Source organism: Mya arenaria, chromosome 13, assembly GCF_026914265.1.
Source record: "Mya arenaria isolate MELC-2E11 chromosome 13, ASM2691426v1".
Taxonomy (NCBI): domain Eukaryota; kingdom Metazoa; phylum Mollusca; class Bivalvia; order Myida; family Myidae; genus Mya; species Mya arenaria.
In genome coordinates, this window is record NC_069134.1 from 48458652 (window position 1) to 48475368 (window position 16717).

The following is a 16717-nucleotide window of genomic DNA, read 5'->3' on the forward strand; positions in this document are numbered from 1 at the left end:
CATATCGACTGACGTTTCTAATACGAAATTAAATACCAACATGTCGGTGATGGTTCAAGCGATATCAACATTTACGGGCTGTTAAACCCGACCAAGTCTATATTATATATCTAGTCTGTCAAAGCCGACCGTTCGAGTGTCGCTCAATCTCCCGATGCTTTCTAACGAACCATGGTATCATTATCACAACTTACACCGCATTATAGGGCAAACTCTAATACAACTACATTTTGTTGTTTATTTACCATGATCTATATATACTGTTACTTAATAGCATACACACAGTTTAAACAAACGTTGGTACATGTACATGAATATACACCCGTTCATATATGATTTGAAAATAAAAATGTCGTGTTTATCAACTCATCGGTTTCGTCGCGTGGAAAATCCATCGCATGGATAAAAAATATATTTTCTGCTGGTAAACTAGAACAAGCCAGCAATCGATCTATATAATGCATATAAACCAGTTCTACATTTCACGGTAATGTCTTATGCACGTCTTCTTTCACAGAAGGCACCGGCGAATCCGTGTTGGCACTTGCACCGGTTTGGCAGCAGACATTTTCCACCATGTGCACAGGGCCGGTCACACACCGCTGTAAAAAGGAAAGAGAAAAATACTGTGCGGACTCTTCCCTTTCCCTTTTGTCACAAATGAACTGCGGAAACTTGACTGTGCAAATATAAATAAAATTATATAAAAAATGAAAACCACAACCTAGTATAACAAATGTTTAATGATCAGAAAACGAATATAATAACGTAAATATCAATATCATCATAATCAAAGGGTAAGTGCATCTAACATACATTTATATATGTTTTTAAAAAGTTTTTACACATCAGCTCGGATAATATTATCCCATTAATTTGCTATCATCATATCGAAATACGAACCATTCTGGCAACGGACCCCTTCATAGCCACGTGGACATGAGCACATATAGGGGGCCGTACACCTACCGCCGTGAAGACATGGCAGGATGCATATGGCTGAAATGTAAGCCAATACATGGTATGATAATAACATTTACCCAATGATATTACGTTTATAGAGGTACAGTTTATAAAGTAATTATTTATCATTATAACATAACAATTTATTTCATTTACCTAATAATTCATTCACAGACAGACACCTGATCAATTACATCATACACAGTACATTGTTGTTATTTACATAATTATATGTCATAAATATATGTAACGGAATTACCACAGTGCAGTATTTAAAACATAAGTTTTATATTTATATTTAATTTTTTTAAACCTCTTCTCATTTCTTTTGTCATCATATCACCAAACTGCAGTAAGAAAATGAATCCTTAAACTCATTAGTTCGTGCTATTTCCGTTAAACATAAGTCATGTTTTGAAAGCGTTCTAAGTGAGTAATGTTTGCGAAAACAAGCACCTCTGCCATACAACAGGTGTCCGCACCATTACGCGTTTTATATAAAAGAGTAATTACATGAGATAAATTTGACGTGATAACGTGATCGTGTGCTATAGGGGGAACAAGAGTGTCCGGAGGAGACTCCTTTGGCTGGCTTGGTGACCAGCAACCAAACTGGAGCCTTTGTGGCAAGCAAGTACGCTAAACACAACTGTAAATGTATGTTCACTTTGAAACACGTGAGTACGTACCGTGTTCGCATATTTCTCCCACATAACCCGTGGGACACTTGCATCGGTTTAACCCCAGACAGATCCCTCCGTGTTGGCAAGACCGCTTACACGAAACTGCATTTCGAAATTAAATTAAATAGAACTGAATGAAAATGTTAATGTATAGAAGGCAAACATCAAAACGGATGTAACATGGCAAAAACGCCATTATCGCCTTCTGTACTTACTTTTCAATACTAATTAATTTGCTAAATGTTTAGTGAAAGATATATCAGATGTTTACACATTTCAAGTACCATATTATCATACTTCTAATATAATTATTTTTAAAACACTGAACTCATTTTTTTAATATTTACGTGTCGAAAGTGACCCTTTTCTTTATAATTATACTCGTCTGACGTACTAGTAAGTAGCGACTTGTAAAGCCCATAATGGAACGCAAGTTGCATTTAATATGAACGTTTCTATAATTTAGTACACTATATATACCTCCACATGCAATATCCCCATCCCACGTCCCATCCGCGAGGCACGTGATGGACGGAGGGTAGCGCGCAGGCTGAACGCCCGCGCGACAATGGTATGTAATAACGTCACCGTACGTATATGACGCCCCTGTGATGCGCACGACGTTCACAAAATCTCGCAGTCTAGGTTTGCCGCATACGACCTCTGTAATGATCACAAGTACATGTACTCCTTTAGTATAAGTTGTTTATCAACGTAAACACAATCTAATAGTGGTTATACTACCGAAGCGGGTAATAGTTTGTTTCAGTGTAAGATAGCAATATATTTTACCGAGTGAGCACCAAATGTTATATTTCACGAGTGGTTTTACCTTTCGGTGTATTTATTTATCAGGATATGTTATCAATAAAACACCAAAAATCATGAAATATTAGTCGGTGTTCGAATCCAAGTGAGCTACATTAGTTTTAAGGCTGCTTGAGCGTTCTAATAAAGAAAGAATGATTTCTGAAAGGAAAAAAGGTGAGCTTTTCAACTATTTGAAAGAAAATATTTACAAATTATATTAACTATACATCACCTCAATGGTTTTTAGGGGAACGGGAACAGTTTACGAGATGGACAAAATATTACATACTTGTGCAGCTACCACTTGGCGTTGACCACTGGTTGTACTGTCCGCATACGACTGTCAAGTTGGCTACGGAGGGCCGGTACCCTTCCTCACACTCCACTGTTGCCCGACCGCCAAACGGTACTCCCACCAACACTGGCAGCGAATGCTCAATATCCACGGCTGGCGGGCACGTCAGGCCGGTCGGCACTTAATAAAATTATTAAGAAAATAAGTTTGTGTTTATTTACTCATGGCTATTATAATAGCATAATCGTATACAAGAAAAACAACATCTTTTACGCAACTGTATTTAAAATTAAACTTATACCAAGACCACTGAATCATGCTTCTGTCCGATTAAAACATGTTTGTGGCGTCATCGACTGCGTTTCGTACTAACTGTCCAATATTTAAGAATGACCTGTCCAAATTTTAAAACGGATAGTCATTTATCAAGTAATGGACAGTCAGTATTAATAGTAGAACAGAACATAATAGTGATTCACATGATCAGTATCTGGCCAAAGAGTGGACAATAGCGCCATGAAATTAATGATTAGGACCTCGTTGTAAACATGTTTTAAGTAAGTGAAACGCCTCAAATTGTCAATTATGTCACCGAAAAAAAAAAGCCTCGGCACTGCACTGCGAGCTCCGGACTGTTCTTTCTCTGACACAAGGGGCAGTTTTCGGCCACTCGCATTTACTAACATACAGACATATTTCTTAATAATTATGAGTCAAATGAGGTTGCGGCCGTTAATGATCAAAACTGCCATACCTTATCATATTTACAATTATATTTTACAAAGTAACTACCTACCTTAATAAAGAGCATATGTGCATAAAGTTACACACAATTTAGACTGTCTTATATGACCTTCAAATTGAAGCAGGTAAAACAGGTCATCTTAATACAGAGTCACTTAAATTTATCCCAGAATGAAATAAATTCCAATGAAATACCAGGTAGACACTTGGGAAGCTGCGAGCTCCATTGACCATTCTCCATGCACTCGAGCCCTGCATCTCCCACCATCCTGAACCCGTCTGCACACCCGAGCACGATCCTGTCCCCATAATGGTTGTGCGAGTTCATGTTCCCGCTGAGGGTGATTCCGTTCTCGTGTATTACTAGCTCTCTGCACTGTATGCCTGTTTGGGATATGTGTCAGTATTTTTTTCACGCAATATCAAACACTTTGTGCTATTAGCTGATATACGGATAATACCATTTCAGACACATTCATTACTCGGTTCTATTAAAATTGAATATTTTTTAATTATTTCGGGTTATATTTATAATGATTTGGATGACTGGTATGGTATATAAAACAACTATATAAACAAGAGTATTTTCTCTTTATAAGTACAGTTAACAAGTAGTTTATACGCTTACGTTGACACTCCGGCGTCGGGTTGCTCCACTGGCCCGACTCTGTACACACTGCACGACTTTCTCCCTTCATTGCATACCCGGCGTCGCACTCAAACTCCACTACGCCACCGAACGTCCAGCTGAGATATTGAATTCAGTAAAGCAAGTTATTAAGGTAATGTGATTTAACAGCCATTTTTTCTGCAAATTGACAATACCAATAATTAAACGATCAGTGTTCTTATGACTGGGTTCTTTCCCCATTGGCCCTGTGTGACGGACTGCACAAATTGCGTTGTGCATTTCGTAGTGATCGAACCCACGATCCTCGCTCTGGAAGCGGACACTTTAGATACGTCTTTACCGAGACAGTATGAGTACAGCTATATACCTATCTTATACCCGGTTACGTTTGCGTGCATATTAAATTGGACATACAATAGGCTCTAGGTTGTCGTTGAGTCCGGATTTATGGAAAACCAGTCTTGGATAAGGTCTAATTCACAATATTACCTAAGTTTGTGTAAAGAAAACCCTCTCTTGAGTAAGTCAGAAAATATTTTTCAAGACCTATGAACGAATATACAATGTACAAACCAGCCAATAATACACATCCAACAAAATAAATTCATTACCTTATTCCATTAACTTGTATATGGTCTCCAAGCCCCGGTTGTCCGCAATTCACGGGTGCACACACGGCGGCTACTCCCGCCCACTGTCCAGTTGCGCCACATCTCAGTTCTCCCTCTGTCGCCATATAGAATCCTCGATTACATTTAAATACCACTGACGAACCAAATGTTGTCCTTGTATAAACAGATTTTCCATTTGAAATCTGTGACGGAAGTCCACAATCAATTGGTACGCAAAACGGTGCTGAAGCCTCGTAATGCCATCTTTGGTCTTCCATACAAGTGGCTGTAGCGCTTCCTATCAATCGGTAACCGTCGTTACACACAAAGGTAGCAATACTTCCAATATTTCCATCATGCGTCATAGACGTAGTCACGTGGTCGAAGACTGGCGGAGGACTGCATTGCAACAGAATACACTCCGGACGTTCCCCTGTCCAAGAACCATCATACGCGCATTGCAACTCTGCGTTTCCCTTTATTTTATAGCCGTCGAAACATAAGTAAGTCACTTTGTCAAGATAGCGATGACTGTTTCCGGTGTAGATAGCATTGTCGATTTTCGGCGGCGTTCCACAAGATATTGGTTCACAAATCGGCGCAATTCCCGACCATACTCCAGTCTCTAAGCATTTATGAACTCTTTCTCCTAGAAGTCTGAATCCTACTTCGCAGTTGTAAGAAACTTCATTGTTGTATGTATGGTCGCCTGAATCAGTTATGATGGAATTTGCAACTAGTGGCGGGTTTCTACAATCAATGGGAACACATGCAGGTATGTTTCCCTTCCATTGTTCCTTCTCATCACAAACCACATTTCTTGATCCCTTAAGTCTATACCCTGGGAAGCACAAGTACTGTGCTTCGCTTAGATAATCATGTGACGCTACAATAGCTCGACCATTGTCGATGGTGTTCGGTTCACCACACTGCACAAGAGAACAAGTAGGGACCGTTCCCCTCCAGGAACCATCAGTGGAACATTGCATCACCTTGTCTCCGGATGCGATTTTATATCCAGTATCACAAACATACCTCGCCTCAGAATTGTATAAATACTGTGGCAGTGAATCGAATTCCTTAGCATTTTCAACATACGGAGGGGCTTCGCAGAAAATCAAACGACAGTAAGGATCTGTTCCCTCCCAGATCCCACCCTCTCTGCAAACCCTTCTTTCTGTACCGTGCAGTCGATAACCTTCATTACACGTGAACACAGCCTCTGAACCGACTGATCTTGACTGAGCCAAAACGATCCCATTGCTAATCGGAGGAGGCTCTTCACATTGTCTCTCTTCGCAAAATGGTTGGTATTCGTCCCCCCAGTTACCGTCTGCCTCACATTTACGGGATGATTTTCCAACGAGATGGTATCCTTCATCGCACTGAATGTCAACTACACTTCCAAAGGTCTGTCCGTTCGATGTGATCCTACCATTGTGTACTTCCCCAAACTCTGGGCACTCGACGATCACGCACTCAAAATCAGTTTGCGTCCAAGACCCATCCGCTTGACAGCGTTGGACGTTCACTCCCCGTCCAAAATATCCTTCGGCGCAACTTAATTGTGCTGACTCATCAAACTGCCCTTCTTCCTGGCCATTAGACAGGGTGTACAGCGCATTTTCTGGTAGTTCCAGTTGTTTGCACGAAATTTTGTTGCACGAAATATCATTCCGACCAAACTGACCATTTGAAGTACAAACCGGCCGATTTCGTCCAAGTATGCTGAAACCATCAAGGCAAGTGTATTCAATTTCATCCAAAAAGAAATAGTCACGAGTGATTGGTGCACTGTTAGGCACAGAAGGGATGTTTTTACATTGAACTTTGCGGCACACTGGGTTGGGGTTAGACCATTCAAGATTTTGTTTCAAGCACAATTTAAAGGCAAGACCATCAAGCCTGTAGCCTTCATCACAGAAGAACGTGACACGCCCACCAGGAGAATATTTATCAACAGAGAAACCACCGTTTTCAAAAGTTTCAATCGTCGAACACTCGCTACGAACACACTTTGGCTCGTCACCAGACCACTGCCCAGAGCTTGTACAGTTTCTGAACATTGGTCCTTGGATCGCATAACCTGCATTACACCGATACTCTAGTACGTCACCGTAAGAGTAGCTCGTACCTACAATGATGACATTACCGGTCTGTGGGGTAGGACAAATAATCAGCTCACAGGTCGGTGCCACCCCTGACCATAGACCATTGTCCTGGCAAGTGCGAACAATCTGACCATTCAGTTTAAAGCCATCCTCACAGAAAAACTCTATAGTTGCATTGTACGTCAAATCGTCGCCAATAAACCGACTATGTGGTGCGACATATGGCGGGTAACAAGTGCTTATTTCGCATCTCGGAATGTTTGCACTCCATGTTCCATCTTTATAACATTCAATGTCCCTCCTACCTGCCAAAAAGTAACCCCTGTCACACTCAAATTGTATAACTGAGGTATAAGTCAAACTTTCGTAAATCATCCGTCCGTTTGAAAAAGGCGCAATTGTGACGTCTGGGCATTCAACTGGGTCACACGTTGGAGCTTGAGATGACCATGTATCATTATCCTGGCAAGTCGACTCATTCACACCGTTCAGAGAGTAGCCCTCCAGACAGACAAACATAGCGTGGCTATTTGCTTCAACAAGGACTTCACCATTGATAGGGGGATCAAACCGAGGACATCTGTACTTGGCACATTCCGTTTGTCCGCTACCCCAGGTACCATCTTTATTGCAAGTTCTTGTGGCTGGTCCTACCAGTCGGTAACCGTTTTTACAAGATATGGTTAGTGTAGTTCCGTATCCAGTCTGGAACCCTATTAAGAAAATATGTAAATTTTAAAGCAGTAACGTGCATATCTTCGAGATTGTTAACCTTTAACCTCAACGAAATATTACATGAAATAGTATACGTCTACGTTATTTAAGTTTATACTCGTAAGGCGTATGCGTGTAATGTGATTCTCTAGCGGTTTAAAGGCGGGGTAGAGTCTAGTATTGAAGATGGCGGCGAAAAAGTAGAAACGGTCATGGTTTGGTTCTCATTTCCACCAAGTTTGACTGTTTTCAATATATATTTTCAATATATGATGACGCCCTTTTCGGCTCTACTTGCTTTATGCTTCTCTTCAAAGTCCTAAATTTTCGCATTCCACATTTGTAATCATCACAATCCCTGAAACGTTTTCCTTCAATACACTTTTTGTTCCCGTACCAACAGGCTTGAAATAAACGACCGAGAAAAGCCGTACCAACAGGCTTGAAATAAACGACCGAGACAAGCCTTAAGACAATTAAATCGAAAAAGACTTCATCCATCTTACATAATTTCTAATAATAACTAGGTAAAAGAAGGGCACAAACACGGCCGATTCTACTATTTCGCCGTCATCAGAAATTAGAATACAACCTCACTGAAATCGTTTTTGACAAACTTTACGTGCACAACCTTAATTTAATAAATCCAACCACAGTAAAACAAATTGATATTCTAAACGTGGCGATAAAGATATGCCTGGCAGTATTTTACCTGATGTTTGTCCGTTTCTTATGGATAATCTTGGGCATTCCACTGCCGCACAAACGATAATCGTCCTGTCCCATTGTCCATTTTCTTGGCAAATTCTTTCATTTGAAACACCGTCTATATAATACCCAACATCGCAATCATAAGAAATTGTTGCTCCGTAAGAAAAATCGTCCCCAATCATTCTCCCATTTGATATTATTCTTGAAGGTCGATCGCAATGAACGATATCGCAGGTCGGCATTGCTTCACTCCATTTTTTGTTAGCATTGCAGAGAACTGTACTCTGGCCTACTAAATTATATCCCTTGTTACATCTGTAAGTCACAGAAGATTGGAAAACCGTGCTTTCAAAGAGAGTTTCACCATTTTCAATCAACTCGGGATTTCCACAATCAACGGGTATGCATTCCGGTTCGGCACCTGACCAGGACAAATTGGACATACACCGCCTTACCTCAAGACCTTTCAGTTCATAGCCTTCGTTGCACATGTAGCGTATCACTGAGCCAAGTTTCAAGTCTTTAAAGTCTGCTCTCCCATTTCGGAAAAGCTCTGAAACGGTACACTCCATGGCCCGGCATTCTGGGGTCGGCTCAGACCAACTACCGCTAGCATCACATCTTATCGTATCATTGCCCATAATTTCATACCCTTCCCCACAATTATAAGTAACAACACTTAAGTATGTTACTGACTCAAATGCTGGAATAGCGTTATCTATTGTCGGTGGCTGTTCACAAGACCTCTTAATACATTCCGGAAGATTCGCTTCCCAAAAACCAGTGTTTAAACATTCTATTTCACCTATGGGGTTTAGACTATTGAGAGAAATTTCATATCCACTGTCACAAAGGTAGCGCACTCTATACCCAATACTGAACAGTTCTAGATTTTCAGCGTTATTGTAGACCGCATTCTCAACTCTCGGTGGACTTGGACACTTAATTTCCTCACAAACCGGGGCTGGATGAGACCACTGTTTGTTTGACAAACATGTTAATGTTTCTTGCCCTTCTAGCTGGAAACCTTTGTCGCACTGATAAGTAACCGTCTCTTGGAAGAAAAACGAGGTCTCGGAGTAGAAACCGTTAGTCACAACTGGCGGAATGCTGCAATGTATTTTGTTGCACACTGGTGGATCATTTTGCCATTTACCAGTTTCTCTGCACACTCTTTCTTCAGCTCCGATTGGTTCATAACCCTCACTACAGACATATCGAATTATATTATTCAGTGTATAATCGCGGCCAATTATTTGACCAAAGTCTATATCGTCTGGTTTCCCGCAGGAAATTGGTTTGCAGACCGGTTCCTCACCACTCCATGAAGTGTTATGTGAGCACGATCTAGCTTCAGGTCCAACCAGTCTATACCCAAGACTACATACGTATTTTATTTCTACTCCATACGTGAACACTTCATTTTCAGGAATAATGATATTTCCGTGCAATATATCATCTGGCCTTTTACATCTGACTGGTTCGCAAACCGGGGGATCTTTACTCCATTCCCCATCCTCGAAACATTCTATTATCTCTTGATGACTCGGTTCATATCCCAGATGACACGTATACGTAACTTGACTTAGCCACGTCAGCGCGTCGTAGGTGAAGTTTCCATTCAGAATGTTGGAAGGAATTGAACAGGTAGTAACCTCACATCGAGGAAGAGAGTCGCCCCAGGCACCGCTGGCTTGGCAACTCACTACACCATTTGTGTTTGGTTCATCCTTGACAAACCGATGTCCAAAATCGCATTGATACTGCAAAAAACTGCCCACTGCAAACTCTGATTTATCCTGAAGTTCAACTATTCCATTGTCAATTGTTGGAGGCTTGCCACACTTTTTCGGGTCGCAAGTTGGGATGCTTATGTCCCATGTACCATCAGTCTGGCAAAAAACAGAGCTATGGTCAGTATATAACTTATTTCCGGGAGCACATTCAAAGAAGACTTCTGTTCGCGGTAAATACTTGTTGTCAGGTGTTGCGTCTTTGATCCGCGTGTTTGCCGACAGGAGGGATGCCGGTATAACACATTTGATTTCTGAAAATGAAAACAAAATAATTATGTGCTCAATGAAATTCTCGTAGAGGTTGAGAGGTTAATCGGATATTCGTCTACAAGAAGGAACCATGTACATGTTTTTTTTTTATCTGTAGACCTGCTACATTAGCCGAATTACAATTCGTAGAACATGACAACGCCTTGATACAGTTTGCCGGAATAAAAAAACAACACTTGACCGTAGACCGTAGACAGGTTAACGTTTGTCAGTTCATTTAGACAAGAACCATGCTTATCGTCTGTTACAAATTTTCACTATTTACGGACAGAGATTTATTTCACCTTCACAGCGGGGTACATCACCCTCCCAAAAGCCAAACTGTCCACAATATCTGGTCTCCGGTCCCACCAGGACGAAGGCTCGCTCGCATACATACCGCACCCTGTTATCGAACGTATAGTCCGTACCCTCGATATAACCGTTTTTAACGAAACCAGGATGCCCACATTGAATCCCTGAAAAAGGTATTTGACTTCCGAAAGTCTAGATTATTTAAGACGTTTAAAGAATTATTAAAGATTTGATCAACGCTTCAAGGGTCAGATGAAGACTTAATCCTTAAAAGTATTACGCAATGAAAACATCTGTTTTTACATCAGAGCATTATCACTCGGTAGAGGTTGGTCCGTTGCACGTATTATATATCATGTCTCTTACAAGTTCGACAATCGGACATTGTGGGTAAATTGTGGGAGCGCATTTGTGTAAATGTAACTAGAACAACATCAGTGTACTTACGTGCGCATTGTGGGGCTTGATCTTCCCATTCGCCCGTAACGAGACAGATGGAGCGTGACTTTCCCGCCAGTGTGAAGCCAATCAGACAGCTGTAGCTAACCTGTGACCCCGCAGTGAGGCCCGTCCACAGGGGCTCATTGCCGTAGTCAATCGACTTTGGTTTAGGACACTCTGTTTGTGATGTTAGTAAATAAAAAAATCGATGATATAATTAGATATACAGAGAGGTGTTCGTTTTCATTTTTGCGTAAGTTTAGAAAAACAAGAGGGCAAAATGACCCTTTATCGCTCACCTGATTATAATACCAATTAACTAGTAAGTGGTAATTAAGGATGCCGCTGCTTGCTACGAAAGTAGGTGGTAGCCGAGAAATTTTATGGATGGCAAGGAGTTATGATATGTTGTTAACCTATAACAGAGTAAAACGGACGGCATAGCAAAAGGTGGTATTCAGACTCAACCGTACATGTGTATTCCATTATGCCTACCTTCAATGTCAAGAGAATTGTATTGTAGATAATATTGAACGAGTTTTAAACAAAGCATAAGCAAAAAGAGTATTACAAATAATTTGCATATTTTGACCTATTATCCATAGCAATATTATATGGAAATATGAACCATTAAAATGTTCATAAAACATAATACTTCTTTACGCAAGGGTGGAGAATGTGTCAACATGCACACAATTACAGAGCAGTGAAGAAGGGAGAACAATTGCACTGAATTTATAAGGTAATGTATATATAGTTCCCTCCTTTGAAGTCGCTTATAATTTCTGTTTAATTTTTATGCAATATAGTTCCAATGAGTCCACAACCAAAACTTTCACTTTCTATTACACATTCTTTCATCTGAATAAACATGTAATATTTTGTGAATCAAACATTATTGTAAGTATGTTTCACAAAACGATTTTATTGAAATCTGGTAAAATGTTGACGCTGAAAGACGGACAACATACGCTGGACGCTGATCATTGGACCATCACAATAGCTCACTCAACACTCAGTGAAGTGCTAAAGGAAAGCTAAAAATGGAGAAGTTATTTTATTCCCCTGTCACTTAAAAGGGCACATAGCAGAAAAGTATCGACCTTCATTCGATGTTTCATGAGCGGTTTTAAAGCTGTACTCTCACAGATCGAACGTTTTGACAACTTTTTATTCTTTTGTCTTGGAACGAGCTTATTTATGCGAACATGCATGGAAACCAGTCATATAAGACTGCTGACAAAGATAAGATCGCAATTTTTTATATTTAAGTTAAAAAAAATGATGTTTTATGCATTTCTTTGTTGGTAACACTTTAAGCCATAAAACATGAATTTTCGGACGGAAACATAAAAATCTGCGATCTGATTATATTTCAGCAGTCTTTAATCATTGATTTGCAGATTTGTTTTCGCAAAAATTGGTTCATTCCAAAATAAAAAAAATAAAAAAGCTGTCAAAACGGTGAATGTGTGAGAGTGCAGCTTTCAGGTTCTCGATATACAAACAAGCTAGCCACTTCACCGAGCCATGTCTAGTGACCTCATATAATGTTGGTATAATAAGTGTGGCTTACTGATACCTAAAATGTAAAAGTCAGAAACATTATAGATCAAGCAGTTGCAGTTTGTACTTTAGTTCTTCATTTTGACTGAAAACGGACGGTAAATACCATATTGTGCAATCTTTCAAGAACAAAAAAGCTTGTTTTGTAATAATGTTTTCGGATTTTTTTTTACATATTATTTTATCTACTCATAAACCCCTCATATGATACCGATATAAGATGGAGCCACCTGGCATGCAACACTCACATTGTTCACCGAACACCTTAAACATATGCATACAGTCGAACCCTGTTGGCTCGAACTCGCTTGGCTCGAATTCCTCGTTAGCTCGAAGTGGATGTAAAGGACCGATTTCAATATACTGAAGGTTAGCATTCCCGCTTGGCTCGAAGGTATTTTCGCCGGTCTATGGGGGTTCGAGCCAACGGGATTCGACTGTACTTAATTCAGAGTTAATAAGAAAGAACAACATGAAATGATCTAGCAAAAAGGCCTTAACGCAGTCAGACGGCGACATGTACATGATGTAAGCGTCTATTGAATTGGGTTAGTGTTACACCAAGTTAACCATAGAGAAGCCCATGAAAGCTGCAGCGTCTATTTAGAAGAATTCATCAAATGTGAGTCTATCGTTTTAAGCAACAAACACAGAAGGACAACGCAAAGCCAATCATACATGTATATTAAGTTTATTTGCATTTATAAAATGTATGCGAACAACAAGAAGCAATATGACAATGAGCTCAAACAGATCTGTTACATGGAAGCGGCAAGCACAATTTGCGACGTTTCGTTAAAAGCCTTGAGCGCATGTTACTTATACCTTTACAGAACTCTATCGGCGTCTCTGAGACCATTCCATACACGTGACCGGAAGTGTCTGTCCAGGAAATTACGTCACCCATCACCTTTTCACAACTTGTCCTAAGATTTTCAATGTCAGTGAGAGACAACTCTCGACTCCACACATTCAGCTGCGATAACTGTCCTATGAACGTCTCTGCACTGTTGAAGTCACCGCCCAAGGAGTCTTGCTCTTGGCCGATCACGAACACTCCACCGCCTGTAGATAACATAGAAATAACAATTCTTTCATTCGTTCCCTTACCGGCAACGATTTCAAATGTATCTTAAACAGGGCATACCAACAGAAACCATGACAATTTGCAACAAGGCACCATGCCTTGTTGCAAATTGTCATGGTTTCTATTGGCACCATGCCAATGGCGACACGCGTATCGGACTCTGGTTTAAAGGCAAAATTGCCTTTGCATGGGCATTGCACAACGTGTTTAGTGACACATACTAAGATTTGACTAACCTTTTATAGTCTGTCCACTGGCGAGACGCCGACCGCTGTCGCTAGGGAGGCCGTCCACGTACAGCCGCCACGAGCCCCGGTTTGAGGACCAGAGGACGCACACATGGTGCCATTGCCCGTCATTTGACTTCGCCCGCGTCGTCCGGTTTTCGCTGTTGACGTACAACACCCAGCTGCAACACGTAACGTTGTTTTAGTTGGGCAAGTAATATCATGGACGAGCAGAAGCGTTGGAAATTGAGCGGCTTTTTATTCAATCAAGAATAAAAAAATATTTACCGAAAAATAAATTATTCGAAAATGATTCAAAATGAATTTTACTATTTATCGTAAAACTGTGTGGTGCAAATGCAAGCCCAAAAAGAGAAGCAGAAAATGTGACAATGCTTTAAATAGTTTTGATTTTGAACTGCATGTATTTGTTCTAACGTTCCAAAGCCGGTATCAAAGTGGAAACAGTAAATAGTCGTATACCGCACAAGTAATGGATTCATGTGTACATGAAGTCAAAATACATAACGTAAAACACCGCCTACCCATCGTAGTTCGTGAGTGTGAAGATATTGTCCCCATCCTCGTTGGCGTACGAGAACGCCGTCCCCTGGTTGGTAGTATCGTCGGAGCGCATCCAGAAGCACGCCGTAGCGGAAGTGAGGTCAGGTTTCAGATCCAACATGGCGTATTCCGTCGTGCTCGCCGTCGACGGGAAGTCCAGCTGGAAGTGCACATCGATTACTGAAGAAGAATTGGAGATTTGTTTTATGGAAACAGCAGGTAAAACATTTGTTTACAACAAATATGGCTCAAGTCTAGGTGTACACAACAGCAGTACAATACCACTGTGCTCAATCATTTGAATCATATACACGCGGTTTCAGAAAGTTGCATTGAGCAATCAGCCATTAAAGATACTAGTATGCAAAACGCATATTGGCGGGTACGGGGAAATCGCGCACACGTCCGTACGATTCACTTACTAGACGAATATAACTGCTCAACCTTGTCACAGTTCCGGCGACTGTTAACAGCAGGACACTCGCAGGTGTAGTCGACCTGCACGATGTTCGCGGAGTGAACGGGAAACCGGCACATTTGTCAGTATAAATTTAGATACAGTAAAACATGCACGAAGTTTACTGCCTACCCTGATCACAGTTTCTGCCGCCCATGCCCGTGGGACACTCGCAGCTGTAGTCGGCCACGAGGTCCCTGCACGTGGCAGGTGGCGTGCACGGAGAGTTTGCGCAATCGTCCACGTCCTTCTCACAGTTCACGCCCTCGTACCCGGCCGGACACTCGCAACTGGAGGAAGATGGACATTCTTGTTGAAGTTGTATTATCAAAGAGCATTGTTGCACCTTTTATACAGCAACGGACTCGTCACTACCATCACTTGTGGTCGAATATTGAAAGTGACAAAATAGTTTCGAGGGAGTTTTCATTAAAGGAACGAGTTCTGGAAAAAATGACTACTTAAACTCGGCGATTCCATTAAAACGTTACAGAGCATGCAGGGGTGCAGCTGGGAATCAAGTTGCGTCAGTCAGTCTAGTTAAATGTAAATACTATGAGCTCAGCTTTAGCCTAACAGCTTCAGATCTAAACTATTATGTACAATTACATATTCCAATACAAACTTACATGTACGAGTCAACTTGGTCCACACACGTGGCCTCGTTCTGGCAGGGTCCACTAGCGCAGTTATCGTCATCAATCTCACACTGCTCCCCGCGCAGGCCGCTCCGACACGTGCACGTGTACCCACCCGGTCCGTCCACGCACGTGCCACCGTTGGAACACGGATCCGACACGCAATCATCGATGTCCATCTCGCAAACAGCGCCTGAGGGAAGATTGGAGGACTTACACAGACAGATAGACACCAATTATAATAAGCTAAAATCGGGTTATTGGAAGGACAATTTGATCAAACATGTTTGCTTTTACTTCTTTCGCATGTGTATATACAAGTTGAGATTTACATGAAAAATTCATGGTGCACAAACACTAAAATAATATACATATTTGTAATCTTAAAAATCTGTATTGCGTTCTTTAACCAGATCTCTATGGGAATTTCATAAATTAAAAGACAATCAAACCCCCGACCTGTGTAACCGTGTGGACAGCTGCACCGGAAGCCGTTCACCTGGTCAACGCACGTGCCTCCGTTCATACACTCCACTCCCGAGCAGTCATCTATGTCCTTCTCACACTTTTTACCTTGAAAAGGAAAGTGTTTAGATACTTCATATATTTCGCTCGAATTCAGTGGTGTGCTCAAATTGTACAGAAACTATCCAAGAGACGGTGTTACTTTGGGATGAAGAGACATTTTCTTATACAACTATGTATGTTACCGATGCATCAAATAGTTCTTTTATCAACTAAAGGGTTAACCCATAAATCCGGGAGAAGTATACCAGTATAACCCGGGGCACAGAGACACTTATAGTCGCCCTTTTCGTCCTGGCACGTGCCTCCGTTAAGACACGGAGCCGCCGAGCACTCATCCGTTTCCTGGTCACAAAACACGCCTGAAAACAGAAACCTTTCTGTCATTCTAAGGGTAAAATATAGATGTATAGGTGTGTCAAAGGAGGGGGTGTATTTGTATACCCAAGATAACAGAGACACTCGTAGTCACCCACGTGGTCACAAGCACAGGTTGGTAGGTTTTAAATAACTGGCAATCAAATAGTGTATTTTGTTATATATTGTCGAGTGTTTAAACCCGCCAGGTCATTAAATCGC

General features: G+C 41.1%; 1 protein-coding gene across 2 annotated transcripts in view; it reads right to left on the minus strand.

The window, feature by feature from the left end:
- Positions 1-224: 224 nt before the first annotated feature.
- LOC128214025 (sushi, von Willebrand factor type A, EGF and pentraxin domain-containing protein 1-like) overlaps positions 225-16717 on the minus strand; it is a 33230-nt gene continuing 16737 nt past the window's right edge. For both annotated transcript variants that reach the window (XM_052920239.1, XM_052920240.1), the window contains 18 exons: positions 16387-16500; positions 16073-16186; positions 15605-15806; positions 15108-15265; positions 14500-14698; positions 13964-14136; positions 13466-13705; positions 11081-11251; positions 10624-10797; positions 8275-10320; positions 4738-7561; positions 4124-4242; positions 3691-3879; positions 2746-2931; positions 2127-2309; positions 1653-1748; positions 904-999; positions 225-602 (listed from right to left, as the gene is read on the minus strand). In XM_052920239.1, coding sequence (XP_052776199.1) covers positions 496-602; positions 904-999; positions 1653-1748; positions 2127-2309; positions 2746-2931; positions 3691-3879; positions 4124-4242; positions 4738-7561; positions 8275-10320; positions 10624-10797; positions 11081-11251; positions 13466-13705; positions 13964-14136; positions 14500-14698; positions 15108-15265; positions 15605-15806; positions 16073-16186; positions 16387-16500 — 7391 coding nt within the window. In that variant the 3' untranslated portion in view covers positions 225-495. The remainder of the gene's footprint in view (positions 603-903; positions 1000-1652; positions 1749-2126; positions 2310-2745; positions 2932-3690; positions 3880-4123; positions 4243-4737; positions 7562-8274; positions 10321-10623; positions 10798-11080; positions 11252-13465; positions 13706-13963; positions 14137-14499; positions 14699-15107; positions 15266-15604; positions 15807-16072; positions 16187-16386; positions 16501-16717) is intronic.